The 22,259-nt window shown below is 33.7% G+C and overlaps 1 protein-coding gene across 5 annotated transcripts in view; it reads left to right on the forward strand.

Annotated features, from left to right (window-relative positions):
• Positions 1 to 21,142, forward strand: part of PPM1A (protein phosphatase, Mg2+/Mn2+ dependent 1A) — a 46,870-nt gene extending 25,728 nt beyond the window's left edge. For 4 of the 5 annotated variants that reach the window (XM_032405239.1, XM_032405240.1, XM_032405236.1 and 1 more), the window contains 5 exons: positions 4,672 to 5,525; positions 7,738 to 7,855; positions 11,996 to 12,104; positions 13,547 to 13,604; positions 14,579 to 21,142. In XM_032405239.1, coding sequence (XP_032261130.1) covers positions 4,692 to 5,525; positions 7,738 to 7,855; positions 11,996 to 12,104; positions 13,547 to 13,604; positions 14,579 to 14,608 — 1,149 coding nt within the window. In that variant the 5' untranslated portion in view covers positions 4,672 to 4,691 and the 3' untranslated portion in view covers positions 14,609 to 21,142. Of the gene's footprint in view, positions 1 to 2,115; positions 2,137 to 4,671; positions 5,526 to 7,737; positions 7,856 to 11,995; positions 12,105 to 13,546; positions 13,605 to 14,578 lie in introns of those variants that run through there. The other variant, XM_032405238.1, reaches the window with a different exon arrangement.
• Positions 21,143 to 22,259: the final 1,117 nt, after the last annotated feature.

The following is a 22,259-nucleotide window of genomic DNA, read 5'->3' on the forward strand; positions in this document are numbered from 1 at the left end:
AAAGAAGTTAGAGTAGGCAGAGGAAGAAATGGCACTTAAGGAAGTTTCAGCTTTGTTCTGTGACAATCTTCCCTACTTATCTGCCTTGTGTGTTGTCTTTAAAAAGCCTGTTTTTAGACTTCCATTAACTTCATTTGCAAGAACACAGGACAGGATGTGTAGAATTGCAGTAAAATTCCAGAAACGTACTACCTATTTCTCAGCTTTTACTGTTGGAACTAGCTTTGTGACCTTCAGCAAATCATCCTATTTCTTGTGTCTTCTCGTTTGTAAAATAGATTTAGACAGATCATTTCTACATTTTGGCTCTGATGAGTTACACAAGTTAATCAAAATCAAATTTGTAAATATAAATATGTGTAATCCTTTTTTTAAGAGAGAGAGGAGGGCAGGGGGAGAGGGAGAGAGAGCATCTTAAGCAGGCTCCATGCCCAGCATGGAGCACAAAGCAGGGCTTGATGTCATGACCCTGAGATCATGACCTGAGCTGAAATCAAGAGTCGGATGCTTAACTAGCTGCGCCCCCCCGGCACCCCTGTGTAATCATTTTTTAAAGTAAGGGTCGATGAGAAATTTCAGACTCCAATGAGAGAAAAATTCAGCCTTTTTCTTTTCTCAAATTGGTATAAAGTTTTGTTCATGCATTTATTTGTCATTACCATAGATAATTTTGATGTGGCTGCCTTGGATTATAAAATATAATTTATGAATTACCATGTCTCATAGCTTGGGAAGTTAAAAGTAGATTGTGTACCCTAAATTATCCTTTGCAGAGATACGGCCACAAGGAGTCTGTATTTTTTCATTGAACCCCCACTCTGCAATATATTGCTTAAATCCTATCGTTCAATAAATGTGCATTTCAGGGGTCAGCTGAGCATTTGTCTTCGTGTTTGACAAAGTCTATTCACGTATAAGCATTAGTGGGCAATGTAGAATATGCTAAACATTTGGTAGCAGTAAAGAGTTTACAGCCCACATCCCACTGCAAATGACTTGAATTTTGCCATGTTGTTTACACTGCTTCCTATGCTGCTAGTTAGTGTTCCATTTTTTCCCTCTTCCCCAAGGAGCTCCTAGCGCTCTTGTATATAGTTTTTTCCCCCTCTCGATTCCCCCCAATCTTTAAAATATATTTTCTCACATTGTTGTTTTTTTTTTTTTTTTTTAAAGATTTTATTTATTTGACAGATAGCGAGAGAAGGAACACAAGCAGGGGGAGTGGGAGAGGGAGAAGCAATCCTCTCGTGGAGCAGGGAGCCCGATGTGGGGCTTGATCCCAGGACCCTGGGATCATGACCTGAGCCGAAGGCATACGCTTAACAATTGAGCCACCAAGGCGCCCCTCTCCATATTGTTTACATGTCTATTTTGTCCTCTGTTTTTGCAGCCTGGAGGGGTTCTGTATTAGCCTGTGTCCCCATAGGTAAACAGAAAAAAAGACCTTATATCGTTTTACTCCTCAATTTTTTGACTAACTCTTGTTTCTGGGCTAATATGTTGCTTAAGGATCTTACCAGTTGAATATATAGAGCTTTTATTGGGGGGGCGGGTGATTTATAAGCAGATTAAACCAAATAACAAGGTTTAAGACTTTTCTGCTATGACTATGAGATCAGTTTTGCTTAATAAAAGCCAATGGCTGAACTTTAATGAATGACTTCCTGGCCCAGCCTTAGAATTTTTCAATTTAGGAGTTAGTTTGGTTTTCAAAGACAAAAAGTGTTCACCAAAATTTCTGATTATATCAAAGATGAGTTCAGTCTTGTGATTGTCATAGTACTTTGTTTTGAAAAGTTCAGATCAACCGATAAGCTAGTGTTGTGGTGAGATCCATCCGGCATGTGCTCAGAGTAGATCTAAGACAAGGCGAGAACTAGAATTTCTTTCAGAAACTAGCTTAAGCTTTCATGGGCAAATTGAACCCCTTGGGATTTACTATTTATAGATAGATTCCAATTTAATAATATGACTACATAATTAGTAGTCCACTTCTGGAAGATGACTATGTAAACATAGTATTTATAAGTAAGTAATTTCTGGTAAGTATTATATTTACATAACCATCTGCTGTATTTATGTAGCTATTGTTGGCTGCTTCACTAGGATTCTACAAATTACTCAGAATCCCAGGAGGTAAGATTTCTGAATTGTCTATTTTCACTATGTGAAAGTCCAATCACAGAATTACTAATTTGTCTTTGATGTATATTTTTCTACTTGCTATGGGCTGGACCTAAATTTTTATCAGATGGTTGACTTGGTTTGTTACATTTTTACATTTCTAATATACATTTTTCAAAAGTTTGGGTTTTGTTTTTAGAAATTTTATCCTGTTTGTCTTCAAAGAATTATTTTTTTGGTAGTTTTATATGTATATCTGGAAAATAGCTACTGGACTTTTCTGCAAAAGAAAGTTCCCTGTTAGGTACTATCTGAATCTAGTGTGACTGTATATGTAGGAATGTAGTAATAATTAAATAGTTTACTGAGTGCCTTATTTTTGCCTACCTCATTTAAACCTTGAAGCAACATTCAGAGGTAAGTATAAATATGTACATTGTACAGACGAGGAATGCTAGATTATCAAGCATCTTAACTATATCTCTCTCCTCCCGTTTAGTCTAGCTAAAGGAATTGAAGTACAGAGATGAGGCAAATTGCCGTTGACCTTCAGCAGATGACTTAACTTCACGATGGCTCAGTCATCATCTAGCCATCTAGATGTACCTATCTAGGCATCTCATCTAATCTTTTTTACAGATACACAAATGTCTAGGTTCCAACCCTACCCTGGAAATTCTGATTTGTTAATTGTAATTTTTCAAAAAGTCCACAAATAATTCTTTTGTATATCCATGATCAAGACCATTGCCATAGTAGTAAATGGTGTTTTAGATTCAGACAGGCTTGAATTAGAGTCCTGATTCCTCTAAACTTATCAGTTGAGTAACCTTGGCCAAGTTCTTTAGTCTCACTGAGATTCATCTATAAATTGAAGATATTATTACTGACTTTAGAGGGTTGTTGAGAATGAATGATTTAGAATTATTCTTAAACATGGTCTGCTATTAAGGTATCATCATTATGTTACTCCTTTGTCTAATCAAAACACTCTTGTCATAATAATGTATATCAACTTGGTATCTGGTAATCTGATGAATACTACCATAAGGAATAATGATGGCTAGTTTTCATTATTTACCTTCATTAGTGGAATTGTCATAAGGGACAGAGGAGTAAGCAGGAGATTGTTTTATCACACCAATCAGCCAGACTTCTCTCTTGTGTATTAGTTTGGTCCTGGTAGGAAAAGAAGGGGGAAAAGGTTACTGGGACACTGGGACCTTCCTAAGGAGTTTTTCTTAAACCTTTCTCTCCCAACTTCTCAAAGCTTAGAATCACTAGCATCATCAATCCCTTAGTCTCATAACTGCATCCTGATTTACCTAGGTACTTTTACCTACCCCCTATTTTGCCTCCCCATTTTACCTCCATTAAATTTAATTCCAGCCTTCTTTTGGATTGGTTTGAGTTCAGTTGTGACTTAATTTGATGACTTGGACCCTACTTCTCTACATTCCTAGGCTATTACTCAAGTAAAGGTCAACCTAAATTCTAACCAACTTTGCCCCTTGTGGGCCCATTTCAGACCAGAGTTTTTAGCTTTTGATTATTGGGAAAGGATTAGATTAGCTAATCCTTGTCCACATGCCTTGTCCACATGGCTTTTCCTAGACCCTCTAATCTCCTTTACTGTTTATATCTAATGGTCATAAAGTATAATACTAATGATACATGTTATTACTGCTAAATTAATAGAACATCAGTAGATCACAATAGGTTGATTTTGTTATATATAACAAGCTTTGCTGTATGTATGTATAATTGCTTTGCAACTTGACCGTTGAGGTTGTACTCCTTATGATAATTTAATAATAGCTTTGTCAGAGACTGAAAAAGCTATGGAAAAAGTAGAATTTGAACTAGACTTTAAAAGATGGATATACATTTTTCTATAAGTAGGGAGGAGGGACAAGGGATTCCAGTTAAGGGGACTGACATGAGCAAAGGCTTAAAGGAATGAGTATACAAATTCGGATCTTTGTGAGTAGATAATTTTTTTACTTTTTCAGAGTGTTCATGTAGTAGGAATAAAACTATAGGTAGTTCTGAATAAAACTGGAAAATCCGAAAAGTTCAACCAAGATGTTTGAATTAGTAGGCTTTTGGTATGTTGTGAATTCATTTGGCTTTGTCTTGATTAACATACACATACAATTTAGGTCTGAGATTCCCTAAGAGATTCACATATTCATTGCATCCTTAAACACTTGGCCTGGTTCATGTAAGCTGATGACCACTGCCAATCTCCTTTCTACCTCAAGTGGTTGTGCCTGGCGGGGCAGTGTCAGGTCAGCTACTTTTATCCTGATGCTTTAGTTCTCTCTGCCTGTTGTTCATTCTAAGCTGTGCCTGATCAGCCTCTCCCCCAATTCTTTCTTGTTAATCTCTAGGTTCCTGGTCCGCAACACAATGAGTGTCTGCTTATAAAGTTGTGATTTCTTATTTAAAGCTTTCTTTATATTTTCTTCACTCTTAAAAAGGTTGTTGGATATGTATTTTGTATATAAGATAGTTATTAACTTTCCTGTTTCTCTTCCTTTGCAGACCTAGAATATCAAGACATAATGGGAGCATTTTTAGACAAGCCAAAGATGGAAAAACATAATGCCCAGGGGCAGGGTAATGGGTTGCGATATGGGCTAAGCAGCATGCAAGGTTGGCGAGTTGAAATGGAGGATGCACATACGGCTGTGATCGGTTTGCCAAGTGGACTTGAAACATGGTCATTCTTTGCTGTGTATGACGGGCATGCTGGTTCTCAGGTTGCCAAATACTGCTGTGAGCATTTGTTAGATCACATCACCAATAACCAGGATTTTAAAGGGTCTGCAGGAGCACCTTCTGTGGAAAATGTAAAGAATGGAATCAGAACAGGTTTTCTGGAGATTGATGAACACATGAGAGTTATGTCAGAGAAGAAACATGGTGCAGATAGAAGTGGGTCAACAGCTGTGGGTGTCTTAATTTCTCCTCAACATACTTATTTCATTAACTGTGGAGACTCGAGAGGTTTACTTTGTAGAAACAGGAAAGTTCACTTCTTCACACAAGATCACAAACCAAGTAATCCGCTGGAAAAAGAACGAATTCAGAATGCAGGTGGTTCTGTAATGATTCAGCGTGTGAATGGCTCTCTGGCTGTATCGAGGGCCCTTGGGGACTTTGATTACAAATGTGTCCATGGAAAAGGTCCTACAGAGCAGCTTGTCTCACCAGAGCCTGAAGTCCATGATATTGAAAGATCTGAAGAAGATGATCAGTTCATTATCCTTGCATGTGATGGTATTTGGGATGTTATGGGAAATGAAGAGCTCTGTGATTTTGTAAGATCCAGACTTGAAGTCACTGATGACCTTGAGAAAGTTTGCAATGAAGTAGTCGACACCTGTTTGTATAAGGTAGTTAGACTTTCTTTTAAAAGATAAAAATGGTTGTATGTCATCTTAACTATTACTCTAGTATTTAATCATTTTAGAAACTAGTTCTCAGAAATAAGTTCTTGGCACAAAACTGCAGGATACTCTTTACCAATTATGAAAATTTAGGAACATTTTTTAGAAATAAATTACCCAATTACCAAATATGCAAGAATTATAATCTAAATGGTCTTTTAGTAACCATGACTACCTCAGCTTTTTAATATTGTGGAAGATTATCAAAGGCAAAAAGACTGTATCAGAGTGTATGTCTTAAAAGGAAAGGCATGGGGGAGGGTTAGGCCTTTGTGTCTCATAAATGAAAAGCATTTTAGAATTTTAATATTTTATTTTTATCATGTGATATCTCCATACAATCATGGAAGTACTGTGAGACTATAGTCTAATGAATATGTAGCACCAACAAAGAGAATTTAGTGATCACTTGGTATGATGTAATAAAAATAGCCTTGAACATGGAGTCAGAAGAACGTGGTATGAGACTGAGTATGACTTCAGGTAAGCTATTTAAGCTGTCTGGAAAATCAGTTTCTTTAACTGTAAAAAAAGGTAAGAGATATTATCACCCTATCTCATGGGGTTGTTGGGATGATCAAAGGTGTTCATATATGTAGATGAGCCAGCTCAGCCCCTTTATTTTACAGATGAGGAAGCTGAAGCAAGAGGAAGCCGACTGAAGAGGCAGGCCTTGAGTCAGGCTTACCTGGGTCACTTTTACAGTCTCGGACAAATTGTTTGACCTCTCTCAGCTATTGAGTGGAGATAGTAGCTAACTCATAGGACTGATGAGGAATTAAATTTTTTGTCTGTAATGTTCATTAATTCTTTGGGTTTTTTCTTTTTCTCTAACAAATGTTGATTTTATAAAACTCTTCTGAGACTACATATTTGATTTTCTTTTAACGTGCAGAAATAGAAAGTCATCTTAATGTTCTTTGTAGTTTTATAAGCATACTGCCAGCTCTACTTAAAATCTTAATTAAAATCTGATCATACTTAGAAATCAGGTTTATGTAACATCCAACACAAATCAAGTTTATGTAACATCCAGCACATAGGTTTTAAAAAAAAAACAATAGAGCAATAACTTAATAGTTCACACTACTGATTTCTGAATTTGAGTAGAGCTGAACAGTGACGCATGTGCTCTTTGTCCCTTTTAGTATGCATAAAAGTAGTATCTATTTGTTGGTCTTATTCTGTAGCTCTTGAGAATTAAATAGTTGTTGGCTAGATTAAAAGCTGTTTTCTTGGAGAGAATTGTCACATTCAGACACTAGTAAATTATGACTTAGCTAATACTTTATCTTGTCTGCATTCTCCATTTTAAAAATTATTCAGTACCCTATTGTTTGCCACATTTTATACTGTTTTTCTCCAAGATTCTTTTTAATATTAAATTCTTTGTATGGTTTGCTTAAACTAATGGTATAAGGTCAGTTTTCCCATATTGAGGAATCAAATATTTAAAATGTAAAAGTTAACTCCAGTTCGTAATAGGGAGGGGAATATGAGGAGGCTAACATTGATTCAAGTATTTTAATTATAGCATTTTGAATACCTAGGTGTCTTTTTAAAAATGAATGTACTTCCTAAAAGTTAAGCCATTTTTTTTAAATTATGAAAGTTAAAAAAACTGGTTTATAAATTATATATATTTAGTGTTTTACTACTAATTCCATGTTTCTGTTTATTATGAAGCAAAGTAGCCCCCAAATTTATTATAATTTATTTTAAATATAAATTTGTCGAGTATACATGTAACTATAGGTCAAATGCCCTAGAATTTTCTGTTTTGTTGATTATGTGTGTGTGTGTGCATGCATGTATGTATGTATATTTGTGTTAGCTATCTTCAAATTAAGTAGGCTGCCAGTAAATGTTCAGAAATATTTTTGTTTTATAGCATTTTAAAAAAGTGATCGTTGCAGTGGAGGTTAGCCGTAGTGCTTCTCCCGTCTTTTGGAGTGTTGGTTATACTGTATGCCATATACACTGTATGTGCCTGGGGAGGGGCATGCCTCTCCACATATGCATATTTTTTCTCCTTTAAAACAATTTGTATATTTTTTACTGGAACAAGTATATTTAAGATTGTCATGGCTGTAAAAGTTTTCAAGGCTTTAAAGAGCAAGAAGAAAGCATAATATTTCTCAAACTTTTTTCTTCCCAGGGAAGTCGAGACAACATGAGTGTGATATTGATCTGTTTTCCAAATGCACCCAAAGTATCACCAGAAGCAGTGAAGAAGGAGGCAGAATTGGACAAGTACCTGGAAAGCAGAGTAGAAGGTGGATCATTTAACAAAAAATAAGTAGCTTTATTAAAGAAAAACCTCAACACAATCAAAATATTTTAGCTTTTAGATCTTTACATGCCTTTGACATCTAGTGTTTAGTGTACAAAAGTGGGAAAGGGCATTTCTGTAGTAACTGTTCAGATGTTTTTGATTGTCCTATTACAGTTATATTAGAAATAACTAGTGTGACCCTGTACATTCTGTTCAGGATACTTTGTTTAAAAAGGCTAAAAAGTGTTTGTATGCTTTAAAATTCTTGATGAATTCACTGGCATGAGTAGTTTTATGCCAGGAAAGTCTGATTTGTGGTTTATTTAATTATAAACAGATTATTTATGATGGTGATAATTTGAATACCATCTTTCTGTGTAAAGCTATGTATATGAATTTAAGGTCTTTAGGATTTTTTTTTTAATAACTTGAAGATCACAGCCTGGTTATTAGCAACTTTCATGTGCCACAGCTTTTTAAAAAATTTATTTTAAACTGTTTCAAGGCTTCTTGCCTAAGCCATAAACTTCCTCACTGAGACAACATAGACCTGAATAGAAGATATACCAGGTTTCTACTTGGTAGAAATATAAATGCTGAATAAAAGGAAGAAATGAGTTGGGAATTTCAGGAATATATTTGTCATAATTCTGCAAATTACTTGGAGACAATTAGAAAGATGTTTGTAACTCTCAAGTGTAATGCCTTTAAATATCTGAAAAAATACAAACGGCCTTTTATGAAGCTACTGCTTTAAATGCTAAGTCTCCCCAGAGAATTCCATTTGGCTGCATATATGCAATAAGCATGTAGATTATGCAGTTTCTTTTAAGCAGAAAAACTTGACATGCCTATGATAGCGTTAAAATGCATTTTGGGCTCCTAATGTCATGAATTTGCACATTAAAGATCTAATAGCGTGTAAGCATTGACCTACACACTATTATATCCTGCTGTGCCCTGCATTATTAAAATTAATATGCACTTTAATTTTGTTTTCTCCGTTTTTACTGTTTGATATCAATTATGATCAGTCTGCTATTAGAATCATGATTGGTTTTGATTTTCAGTACTATCTAGAGCTGCTATTTTGTTTTTATTGCTCTCCCCCACTTGATAGTGCCAAATCTAGTATGTGTATGTACTATTTAGTATTTCATTCATTGGACATACTATTCACTGAGTTTGTTTTCTTACTATTACCCAAGGCTCTTGGAATTTTTATATTTTAAATGAATCATTTTGATATGTTATTTATATATAATACAGTAAAATAAAATATTTAGAATGCTACCAAGTCATACCACATTGGTTCAATCTGCTGGCTAGTGGAAAAATGAAACAGTAAGAATATGTATTGGGATAAATTGGTATGTGATTTATTGGCACTTTAAAGTAATTTGGGTGTACATGTTTTCTTATTGATTTAAAGAATAAGTACTTTAGTTTTATTTACTATGAAACAGGATCATATTTTAGAAATGAATTACAACTTTGTCTTTAGTGTGCACTCTTTAAGTTTTTGGTGCAATTCTAAATAATTGCTTTAGATACATAATTTTATGTTACAATATTAAGTTTTATATTGCTTTTTATCAAGGAAGAATTGCTACCTGAACAGAGTTTACATCAATACTCAATATTTTTGATATGTTGAAATATACTTGTATCATTCAATTTGAGATTATTATGTCACAAATCAAATTTCATATTCTTTACTGAGGTAGGTTTGATAAGACTGCAACTAGAAAATAAATAATTACATTAATTAAAATTGCTACTATATTTTAAAACATAGAATGTAACTATTTAATTGCAAAAGTTGTTCTAAGTAAAAAATACTGCATTCAGCTTCCAAAACAGGCACTGAATATTTTTTTCTTTCTTTTCTTTCTTTGTTTAAATACATGTCTTCAAAATTGCTGTGATCTACTAAACCTCATTTTATTTGCTTTGAATACTTTTGGCTTCTCTGTCCACACCATACAAAAGAGGAAAGGCCTTTTCAGCTCTCCCATTACCTGTGCCCTTCTAAATACTTGACTGTCTAGGGTTGTGATAAAAAGACTCAGCTCATAATTTAAACTACATCACTTAAGGTTCTGGTCCTTCTAAGCCAATTTAAGATTGTACTTGTACATATATACTTTTTAAATCTTTTCTGTTGACTGCCCAAGCTTTAAAGTTGCTAATTTGGAGATAACTGATAGGATGCCTCAGACTTGGTGTGGAGGGGAGTAGGGAAGAGCAGAATGTGTTTATATGTGAGTATGGGAAACAGATCTTCTATACATATATTCTTTAGTAAAAGCATTCAGCCTTTTTACAATTCTAAGTAATGTATAGTTCAAGAGCAATTAAAGGAATATTTCATAAAATTCATCTTGTTTTCCTTTTTAAAAGCAGAAGAAGCAATGCTAGTGTAGTATTAATGGTGAGACAGTTTAAATGTGTTGTCCCGTGTGGAATAAGAGATATTAACTGTTTTTAAAGCCTTACATTAATTTTTTTAAAGAATTTGTCTTCCTGTAATTTTCTTCACATTTAAAATACCCTAATATATATTTTAATAAAGGAGATGTAAGATACATCAAATATAGATGAATCAAGGTAATGTTTTTTAGACCTGAAACTATCATTGATTGAATTTATCATCAGTGTTCATTTCTATTGTATTTAGTCATCTATCCAATAATTGTATTGGCTTAGCAGAGACTGTATGTTAAGTGTTTTACAGCTTTAGATTGTGAAATTGTGCAGCTTAGGTAAACATCAAAACCCTTTATTTTTGTACAGCAGATTTCCAGCATTAGAACCATGTAGAATACTAGATGTTAAAGATTATACAATAAAGGAACTTGGCAAACCAAATCTGAGATCCTTGCTTTTTGTTCAGATTTAAGACTGGTTAAAAAAAAAAAAAAAAGCAAAAAAAGAATACGTGGTAAAATTTGGCCTTAATTCCAAAAGGACAATTGGAGCCATTTAAAGAAATATGGGTAGCAATGTCTGTCTTTTAAGATATGGCTTTAATGAGGAATTGATATTTTGAGACTTGATCGAAGGATGGAAGATCTTTATATGCATTGTGATTTTCAAAGGTATTTATAAATTGAGAACTAGAATGACAGTTTTCTTGCCCTAATGATGACAAAGAGAATTTCTTACATTTAAAAACATTTAAAAACAGAAAATTGAGCAAAACTTGAACTTTTAAATTACAAATACCTTTGGTATGATCTTGCATTTAGAATAAATATGCTAAAACTCCAAGTGAAGACTTCTTGTACTTGATAGTTTGAGAATTCTTTAAGTTGGTTGTATATAATTGTTGCTATTCTGTGGTATGAATAACAGTATGCGTCTACATGGCAACACTGCAGATCATATCACTATACCCATTTAGTAACTGGATGTTTTGAAAATAACAATTTTAAGTGCAGTTGTATGGTTTATCAAATTTTTTCTTTGTAAAAATTTATCATGAAATTTAGATTTTTTTTCCACTCCATATGCCCTGTTCAAATGACCAACTGAGGAAATGGTATTATATATCTATTTACTGCTTAAAGATACTTCAGACAAAAATTAAGCTGTGAGTGGTAATCTGCACATGCTACTTAATCTCACTTTGCAAGTATAAACATATGTAAAAATGATTTGGGTTCATATATAATCAAAAAATTCCCTTATGTTTAAAGAGTTTTTTTCTTTTCAAATTTTGAGATTGGTTATTTTTTTTAAAAAACCTGTGCAAAATTCAGGAAACATGTTTCTAAAGAGAGGAGTTGACCTCCTCAGAAGTAACTAGTTGGCATCTTAAGAATATTCTCATTTGTATACCCATATCCTTGATCATATAGTACATTGATTTTAACATGAAATTTTTTTCACATTTTTGTATTGTTTATTTTCATTCTTCGAAGTTAATCTGGAAAGTATCTCATTTTTTTGTGTCATCTTGTGCATCCCTTTGTCATAAATTTTCAAAAGTCAACTTGATTTTTTTTTTCTAATACCAGCTTAGAAAATCTCAGATGTGGTAAATGCCATCTTTAAAAACCTAAGTTATCTTTGTTTCAGTTTTTTTTTTTAATTAAATTTGGACAACACTTACAAAAAAAGTACTTCTGATTCCCAGAAATCATAAAGAAGCAGGGGGAAGGCGTCCCTGACTTAGTCCATGTGATGCGCACATTAGCAAGTGAGAACATCCCCAGCCTCCCACCAGGGGGTGAATTGGCAAGCAAGTAAGTTACATTCTGCATACTCCTAAAATTTATCTCCGCACATAAAAATGTTAGGTGTTCATTGATCAGATGTGTATTTACCTAATTTCTAAAGTGATGCAGTAATCTGTATGTTCAAAATGTTTAGCCTGTGATTCAGTATTTTTCATTATTAATGATACATGATGCATGTTTTAGAATAGGTGTCAGAATGTCATTATGTGTAACTAATTATACTGAAGGCTGTCTTTAGTGAAGGCTTGGGTTATAGGATAAGTAAATTAATATAGTGAAATTTTTTTGTGTGAAATAATTTTTTAAGCTAAATTATGTAGCACTACAAAATTCTAATTGTCATTTTTATTGCTACTATTTTAATTTGATTTTGTCAATCCCTGGATAATTTAGCACCCCAGGGATGAGCATCTTTCCCTTCCTCCATCTAGGCCATTTTTTTCTATCTCTTGATTTCCCCAGTGTCTTTGATTGTTGATACCTGGTTGGTTGGATTTTGTAACAAGGGAATATAGGAGGATGCATTTCTTGCCTTTTTCTGTGTGCATTTCAATTCATAGAACTGGACTAATTTGTGTCAGATATTAAGCTTACATCTTTATAAACTAAAGTGGAGACTTTAAGAAATTTTATAATTCAAACATTTTTACCTCCGATATCCATATAATGGACCTACAAAGATACATTGATAATTTCCTTGATTCTCTACTGTGTTGTGTAAATGTAACCATGTTCTTTATAATCATTTCTCTAAATAGTAATTGTTAAAATTCCTATTTGAAGCTTGGAAACCTTTTCTTCCAATATGACTTTCTGTGAAATGACTGTCTGTGAAATTGCTTCAAATCAATTTTGGAAGTAGGGAAGGCTATAACTTATAAATACCACTACAGATTGTTTAACAAAATGTTATTCAAAAAGTCCTAGACTTGGCAGGGAAATGTCATATTTGACATTTTAGCTTTAATAGAGTTTTTTAAAGGGGCATTACAAAAAGCAGAAATTTAAATGTAAAATTTATCTAAATTATTTTACCGCAACAGATGCTGAAGTTACTTCTACTTCAAAACTAACATTCAACTCTTAAGCAGGATATATATTAGTATTTTATCTTAAAACTGCATTGTCATTGCTGACTCATAACCACATAAGCCAGTTCAAACGAAGTAGACCATATATAGACTTGATTTTTTTTTTTTTTGTACCATGACTTTTAGTCTTCTATTAATTGGGTTGGTGGAATGTTAACATTTTAGAGTAAATTCCCCTCTAGTTTAACATAGGGGCTCAAATACCTTAAAGTGAGGATCACTTATTGACAGTAAGAAATAGAATTAAAATAATTTCTAAGTATAAGGTTATCTTTGACATTTTAATGAGCACCTAACTATGAATTGTTAAAGTTTTGTGCTCTAAAGAATTAACTTTCTGCATTTTTTTAAATTTAGGCGGAATGTAATTGAAGCCGTTTACAATAGACTGAATCCTTACAAAAATGATGACACTGTAAGTAACATTTTGGCTCCATCTGCTTTCCCTTCCACTTCACTCTAAATGCATATCCTTCCTACCTGTTTTTGCAGAGCTGTTCACTGCACCCATTCTCTTACACACACCCCTGATTGATTGCTCTGAACTCTTGGCTGCACCACAGTTCTAGTGATTGAGGACATAATCATGGTGAGTGGCCACCTCTCGAAAAAGAAGAAAGTCCCTTTGAATTATTCTTGGTTTTTTAAGTCTCTGCAAGCAATCAGCTTCAGAAGGTTTGCCTCCACTAAATGATTTTTTGAAGTTGGAAATAATACCTCTGCTCAGAATTCTAAATTCTGAGTTTTATAAGCAGCTGCAACAGAACTTCAGAATGCTCAGCTCCACTAAGTAGTTTTTGTTTGGAAATACCTTTGCTGAGAACCCTGAAATATATACTTCATTTAAATACTAAAGTAGAGAATTCTACTTATATAAAAAGACATTAGAATGTCCTATTCGCCACTTAAATTTCCTGTTAGAATTCTGTTGTAGTATGGTGTTTACAGAAAAGTGGTGACTTAAAATCATTTGGGCACAGCTCTGAGATATATATTGCATTATGAAGCCTCCTCAAATCTCATATTACCTGAGGCCTTAATATCTTCGTATGTAATAAAAGTAGTGTTCTGAAGATAAATTGGGTTTTAATTGAAGAAAATAAAAATTTTTTAGTAATTATACTGATTTAGAAATACATTTGGTCAACCTCATGGTAAAATTGTATTTCAAATATTTTATTCCAAAACAAAACAAAGGGTTAACAATTTTTTGAGCAGATAGAATACTGATATTACATATACACACAAACACATACACTTTAAAGAGCACTTATAGTCCAAATGTCAACTTTATAAAACCTTACCTTTCTGCATTATCCAGAAAGTAATGTTTTTTGGCACCTCAGCTTTAATGTAGTTCCTTGTTCTGTTCTGTTTCCTTTTATAAAGGACTCTACATCAACTGATGACATGTGGTAAAACTGCTCATCTAGCCATGGAGTTTACCTTCACCTCCAAAGGAGAGTACAGCTCAACTTCCTTGAACCTTTTAAACATCCATCCTCAACTTTAAAGAAGGCCATCTGACGTGGGTGAGAGTGGGCCACACCGGAGAACTCAGCAGTACAACAGCTAGCCCAGGACTGATTTTTTTTTTTTTTTTTTTTTTGTAAATTTGAGACTTAATGTAAACGTGATTTCAAACCATAATTCATGTTGTAAATCAGACTCCAGCAATTTTTGTTGTATGATTTTGTTTTTTGTAAAGTGTAATTGTCCTTGTACAAAATGCTCATATTTAATTATGAACTGCTTTAAATCACTATCAAAGTTACAAAAAATGTTTGGCTTGTTGTGTGATGCAACAGATATATAGTCCTTTGAAGTCATGTTGTGCTTGGACTTGGGGTCGGGACAGGGAGAGTAGCAGCCATGCCAGCTAGACGCTCAAATGTGCTCACAATTATGGAGAATAATTCCAAAATCTTACAAAGCTGAACATCCAGGGAGTTAACCGAAAACTATCTTGGCAGTGGGGTTGGCACTGTTGATAAAGCTGGTCCCTTCATTTAACTGTCTTTTAGGTTGGTCTCGCCTTGTTGCCAGGAGTATTGCAGGTAATACAGTATATTCATAAGAATATCAATCTTGGGGCTAAAATGCCTTGATTCTTTGCACCTCTTTTACAAGTCCTTACGTTGAATTACTAATTGATAAGCAGCAGCTTCCTGCAGATAGTAGGAGACTGCCACGTTTTTGCTATCATGATTGGCTGGGCCTGCTGCCATTCCTAGTAAGGTATTCTGATTCCATTTTATCAATAAAGCTTGATTTAACAAACAAGAAATTTAATCATGTATGTGTAATTCCTCCTTTACCCCACCCTTATAAAACACCATGCCATTGTAAATGAGAAGTTTCTCATGGGGAAAGATGCTAGTCTCTTTTAATTGGGAAATACTGTTACTCAAGGCACAGATGGAACTGTTTCCCTTCCATTAGAAAGACTACAAGATTTAAGTCTGTGTTGTTTCTTAATGTGTTTTTTAATGGAGTTCTTTCTGGCTGCTTATTTTTCATTAAGATGTGGATCAGCTTGAATTTGCCTACTGTTTAATTAAAATAATTGTCAGAGCTTGACAATCTAACACTCTATAGTAGGGGTGTGTGTGTGTGTGCGTGTGTGTGTGTGTGTGTGAGTGTGTGTTTGCCTGTGATTCTTAATTGGCCCATGTCTTTAGAATCCAAGTAGTTCAGATGTATTTGTGATTTGAAATATAGCATGTTGCTAATATTTAGCTGTTGGCCTTTAAAAATAACTTTCAAAGCTTAAAGAATTGTAGATATAAAAATACCTAATTTAATTTAGGCTTAAATTCCTCTGATTAAGCATGTGAAAGTAAGTTTTTAAATCTGTCACGCAGAAAAGACTACTGTTTTGTGCCCTTCTGTATTTTTGTCTGTCTAGGTTGGATATTGTATTTATTGCTGTGTAATTTAATCATTCAGTAGGCAGATTCCCCACTAGAAAACTATGAACGTATAAGATTACAATACAACATTGAATACAAAATCGAAACTCTGTATAAAAGGTAGTATAATCAGTTTTGTTATATTTGTTTTTTTCCCTAACTTGGAAATATACATATTTGTATATATAGCCTTAAAACTAATGTAAAGTTAGGGGAGTAGTGGGCAAAGTAATGTGAAATGTCTCAGATTTAAGTAGTTACATACCAGCAAAACCTTTCCATTATCCCTCTTATTTGTGAGGCGATTCAATGTAATTTAATTGTATTTAATTTATAACTCAATCCAGCATGAATGAAGAAAAACAAGTACTATTTATATTTAGAAATTCGTAACAGTTGGAATTACAGAACCAATTCCAAACTTACAAATAAATGCTCGGTGTCTAAATCTGTGGTAGAGTGCGAAGTATGACGATGTTCTATCCTGGCTTTGCGGGCAGTTCCACGTGCGGTCCGCGGATGGCGGCGCTTCTCGTGTAGAGTGAGTCCTAGACCTACTAGCGCTGAAAACTAAATTCCTAGTGTAAGAAGCCAGCTCCTTAATATTTAAAGTAGACTGAATCTTTTAGTTCTAGAAATTTCAAAACCTTGAATTAGACTTTGAGATGCAAAATTGTAAGTCATGAGTAAAAATATGTGATGGAACGCTATATTTCAAACCATAACAGCATATTTAGAGTTGTTTTTTATTTGAGACTTTTTAAATAGAAAAGAAGAGGTTAAGATATTCCTTGTTAAAATTAGTACTGAAATGAAGCTTGGAAGTGAGAGAAAACTACTAAGTATTCTCTGAGAAGACTAAATCTTTTCCGCATGAGTCAGCATTGCCATACTATATATAATTTTTCATTGTAAAAAAGGAAGTATACATTATAATAGCAGACTGTGTGTGTTCTTGATTCCTGGGGGTAAGGGTGGGGGTGGGAACCAACTACACTTTTAAAAGGCACTTTTGCACCTCTGTTGTGCACATCATTTTTGTACCACTTAAGTTCTTACCCTCCCAACCCCATTTTGTGTGCTAATTAGCATCTCAGGGCAATGCCTCAAAATTTTTTGATGTGTTGTATGTTACTTTCTTTGGAGGGTGGAAGTTCTTGTATGATGGTAATATACCATTCAAAATGTACTTTCATTTAAGTGTTTTAATAGGATGAACTCAATTTGCTGCTTTTAATAGGAAATTCATTTTGTGTAGCGGACTCTTGTTACCCTAACATTAAAAAATTTCACCGATCTCTTACTGTTTTAGCAAGGTAAGCTCTCTTAATTTCCACTTTCTTAAGGAGTATACTTTTACAGATAACAGAAACAGTGCTCAATATTAGCATTAACTTTGAAAAATCCAAGTGGTATTTTTCTTATTTAGCTTTAGAACTATTTCAAACATTTGTAATTGTAATGCTTGCTCCTAGAGTACTATGCAATTAGCGTGCTGCTCTGACCACGCATTTGTTTACCACGTCAAGAAATTTGGATTAAAGACTAAATCAAGTATGTAATTCAAATAATCTGAATTATACTAACACTTTTAGTGACCATCCATTTGACCACATGTCAATTCTGCTAATAATCCAGCTTTTCCACAAAATGTATGGAGTGTTATCTGCAAAACACTGTTCTAGGCCAAGTACCTTGGAACTATAAAGACATGAATAGGTCCTTGCCCTCAAGGAGTTTACATTTGAGTACAGTTTATAATCTAATGTATGTTAATATTGTAACTGAATCACTCATCCAGAAAAATAGTTACAGCCCCCCTACTGTCTGCCAGATAATTGTCCTGAAGAAGGCAGGTCTCTGCCCTAAAGAGCTCCTTTGTACTACCATTATTCATTTGAAAATGCTCCTGTTTACTTTCTTCTCCCCAAAGTTAAAAATCTCATTCAGAAGAAAATTTTGCTCAGCATAGTAATAAAATTGGACTGAGGAGGCTCAACTCTATTCAGTATGCTTGACTACCTTTAACAAATGGCCTTTACTCTTCCTGCCGACAGCAGCCAGTCAGAGAAATAGGTCATGGATTTCTTAGAATTCTCCAACCCTGGAAATACTGGTTGAGTTTGAGTTTAAGGCATTTAAAAAAAAAAAAAAATATATATATATATATATATATAGCTAAATTTATCTTATTTAAGAGAAAAATCTGTTTTTTGAAAACACACTGCCAGTGTTAATAATTTTATCCAAATGATTACTATGTGTTTTAAAAATAATTTCACTGCCCATCTTTATTGGACAAATTCATATGGGAATTCAATTTGTGATTTCTGAAAGAACTGACAAAATTGGTTACATGTTTTCTGTTTTCATTTTGAATTTCATGGTGTATAGTTTTAATTCATAAAGTTTGAATTAGAGGTGTAAGCCTATGTTTTGTTATTTGTACAGTATTAGGATTTGGTAGTAGAAAATATGTAAATATTTCAGTACATAGATGTTTCTCTTTTGAGGTTTTTCTTTGAAGGAATCTTAAAGAGTTTCATACCTTTGCTTGCAGGTATTGCTAGTGAGATGACCATTTTGTAATTGAGTCTTCTAATTAGTTTTTCTTTTAGTCATGAGGACGACTTCTCTGTAGTTTAAAACTTTAGAAGCCTAATTTCACTTTATTTCCTTCAATAATGTGCCATGAGTTTGGATTGTATTTTTAAATTATACATTACTTTAGAATATGCTTGAAATATTTAAGAATACATTTTCTAAATGTTGGGAGTAAAATACTGTATTGTTTTGTTGGTCAGAATAATAAGTCTCAAGTGTTAGTTATTCCTGAAATCAAGATGCCATACAGAATTGATGAGAGGTATTTGGTTCCACTTTGTTGTCAAATGAACATTTCTACTTCTGTTCACCTTCACGCAGATTCTTTCCCTTTTGCCTGCTTTATATATTAACCCAGGGGCCTCTGCTCTCGTGTTTTCCCGATTATATTACCAGCAGGTAGGAGTGCACCAACTAGAAAAACTCAGATATATTTATATTGTAGTTGACAACATATTAGATGGGGGAAAATGTTGTTTGAATTGATATAACAAAGAAGTGACTTTTTTTTCCCTCCTTCATGCAGCACGAAATGTTGCTTGATTTCCTCTACTACCCTCTTGGTGATGGTTCTCTCTGTCTCTCTTTCAGCAGGCCAGTTCTGTTTTCTTGGGTGCATTACCTCACCAAGGCCAATTAACACTATATAAAAGTGGGCCAAAAATAAGAAAACTTAGGAGATGGAGGGGTGGGTAGATGCCAGTGAGGAAGACAGAGAGGATTGCTCTTAATTATTTTAAATGCCATTGGAAGGTCTTCCTTGAGCCTAGCTGTATATTATTAACTGTTGCATCACATAAACCAGCAAGAACCAACCTTTGCTTCTTCAGATCATTTGATTTTTTCCAGCAAGGGAGATAATGGTAAAAATTACTGCTGCTTCAACTTAACTGAGAAAAATAAATGCAATGTTTATTCACCACAAAACCCAATCCTTCTGTTCTTTTAATTGCTCCAAAACTCAATTTTCTGTTAGCTTTCTTATTGAATTAAATGTTTAGAAAAATTTAATGTTTTTCCTTTCTTTTATATAGTCCTCCTGATCCAGTAAAGGACATTTAGTAACATTTGTGTTTGTATGGTACTATCTGAAGATTTGTATAGGAGATTGGGTAGCTGCAGAACAAAATTAGTAAAAATTAGGTACAGTGAGTGGTACAAATTCATTTTAGCAGTGGTTCTTAACTTTTTAGGTTCCCAGGCCCTTTGAAATTGATGAATCCTAGGAACTTCCTTACACAGGAAAATTCATATAATGTACATAACTCCCCAAAGTTTACAATATTGCGTTGGTTCGTCAGCCTTTTTCCTGCAAAGCCCATAAAAATTTGAAGGGCATCAAAATAATTTGCGTCTATATTTTAAGGAAGTGTTTCACTTTTTTAAAAGATAAAAGAGGTGGATGGGACCCTAGGCTAGAACCTGATATGAAAACATCCTTTTTAAAGATGGTATTTTGGGGGAAAGCAAGTAATTAAAGGTGAATAGAGTATTTGGACTAGTTTTGGAGGATAACATCACTCTTAAGTTTGCTACTTGAAAACAGAAAAGAGGTCAAAAATGGAAATTGAAAGTTTGAAATGTTTCTGACCTGCATATGCAAATACAGTATATTCACAACACGTTTAACTGTCAGATCTCACTCAGGTTTTGAGCTCCCTAGTCTTAGAGTTCATCAAACGTTTAATTCACTTCAGATTCTAAGGAATTGGGTATTTACTTACTGACACAGAATGTTAAAATAGGATGTAACATACAGCCATTAATGTACAGAATTAATGGGATATCTACTAAAATATAACCACCATGAAAAAATTTATTAGCTTGTTGCATTTGTTGCCAAAATAAGTTACAGCTTATTTAATTCCCATTTGTGGGAATTTTGAAACACAGAAACCATTGTCTTACTTGGTTAGCCATTGATTAAGACAACAGCATATGTGCAGGAAAATACCTTGTTTGTAGTAATACGCCCAAATAGTAGTTGGTTTCACTCTTGAAATGATTTTTTTTTCACTTAATTTGTATAAATGTTATGAGTGGAGAGACCATGTACATGTTAAAGCATGTTGCATTATATAAATACATTCATTTTTTAAATCTATAAATGTAAAACTAATACAACTGCAGAAATATTTTTCCTAAACAGTGTATAACAAAATTCTCCACAGTTAACTCACCCACTGTTTGCCGTTTATGTGATCCAAACTTTAAAGAAATTCCATAAATGTATATTTTGTATTATGTACCATTTTCCTGGTCCAAAGAAAACATGTGGATTCAGTTCTAACTTTAAGAATGTACTTTTGTTTTTAAGTCTGTTAAAGAAATTGCATTCGGCCTGTGAATGATTGCAGATTGTATGTGAGATGAAAAGTAGAAATAATTTCTAGTTTGCAAAACTGGTGCCACTAAATAAACAGGCAATTGCATAATGTGTGTGTGTGTTTATGATTGTTCGATACTGCAGGCAGCATTTTTGTTCTGCCTAGAAACATGGGAGTTTTGAAGTTAGTTATTAGGATACCTTAAGAGAATTTTTGTTCAACTCAGTTTGGTTCATTGGCTAAGGAAGATAGAACTGATAGTCATAATTTGAACTAGACTTGTCCCTTCTTGATTTTAGGAAGATTACTGAAAGCAAGTAAGTTTGAATTGATGGTTATTTTCATAAAAACATTCCAGAAACGAAGAAGCCAGAAGTTGTTCCTCTTTGGCAAGAACATTTCCATTTGTCTTCTTACAATAAAGATTTCTTACTCCCTTGGAGAATTGGGAATTGGGAGTGGTCTGGAACTTACCCATTTAGTGTCCCTGGTGTAGTGCTCACTTCATTGTGTGTGTGTGTGTATGTTGGTGCTTCTGCTAATTCTGATATTTTGTTGTATTACCTGTGTTCATGTCTGGAAGTGTGACTTAAAGGCTTGCAGAATTGAATTAGAGGGATTTTAACATACATTGAATTGGTGATGTAAGTTAAGTTCTATGAACTGCAAAAGCTAATTGTCATAAAATGTGTAATGAAAACACATTAATTAAAGGTAGCAAGTCTTAGAAATAAGTAAGGTTGAGGCAAATAAGAATTTATTTGGCTTACATGTAACTAGTGCCTGTTCACCTGTCAAAGTGTAGTTTTGTATCCTGGAGTTTTGTTTTTTGTAATCATTCTTTTAAACATTGAAGGTAGTTTTTTTTTTTTTTAAGTAAAAATTGTTTATTTCAGTTACTTTTTCCCTTTAAGTGATTGCTTATGAAGAAACTAATATTGGGGTACTCTTTCCTTGTTATCACTCAATTGCTTAGACTGAAATTCCCATCAAATCACAGAAATTTTGATTCTAGTTGAAAAATCTATTCTTAAATGAACTACCCCAGAAAAACTTAATTTGCATGCTGTCCATAGGATTTTGTTTACTTGCCACAAAACCACCCACTTACCAGAGACAGGGAAAGGATTTGTGCTCTGTTGCTGCCTGTTGTCTAAAAGAGAATTATAGTAATTTCTCTGATACCTTATATAAGGTGATACAGAGTATCTAAAAAGCTTTTTATAA

The sequence above is a fragment of the Phoca vitulina genome, unplaced genomic scaffold (genome assembly GCF_004348235.1).
Source record: "Phoca vitulina isolate PV1807 unplaced genomic scaffold, GSC_HSeal_1.0 scaffold7, whole genome shotgun sequence".
Classification (NCBI taxonomy): domain Eukaryota; kingdom Metazoa; phylum Chordata; class Mammalia; order Carnivora; family Phocidae; genus Phoca; species Phoca vitulina.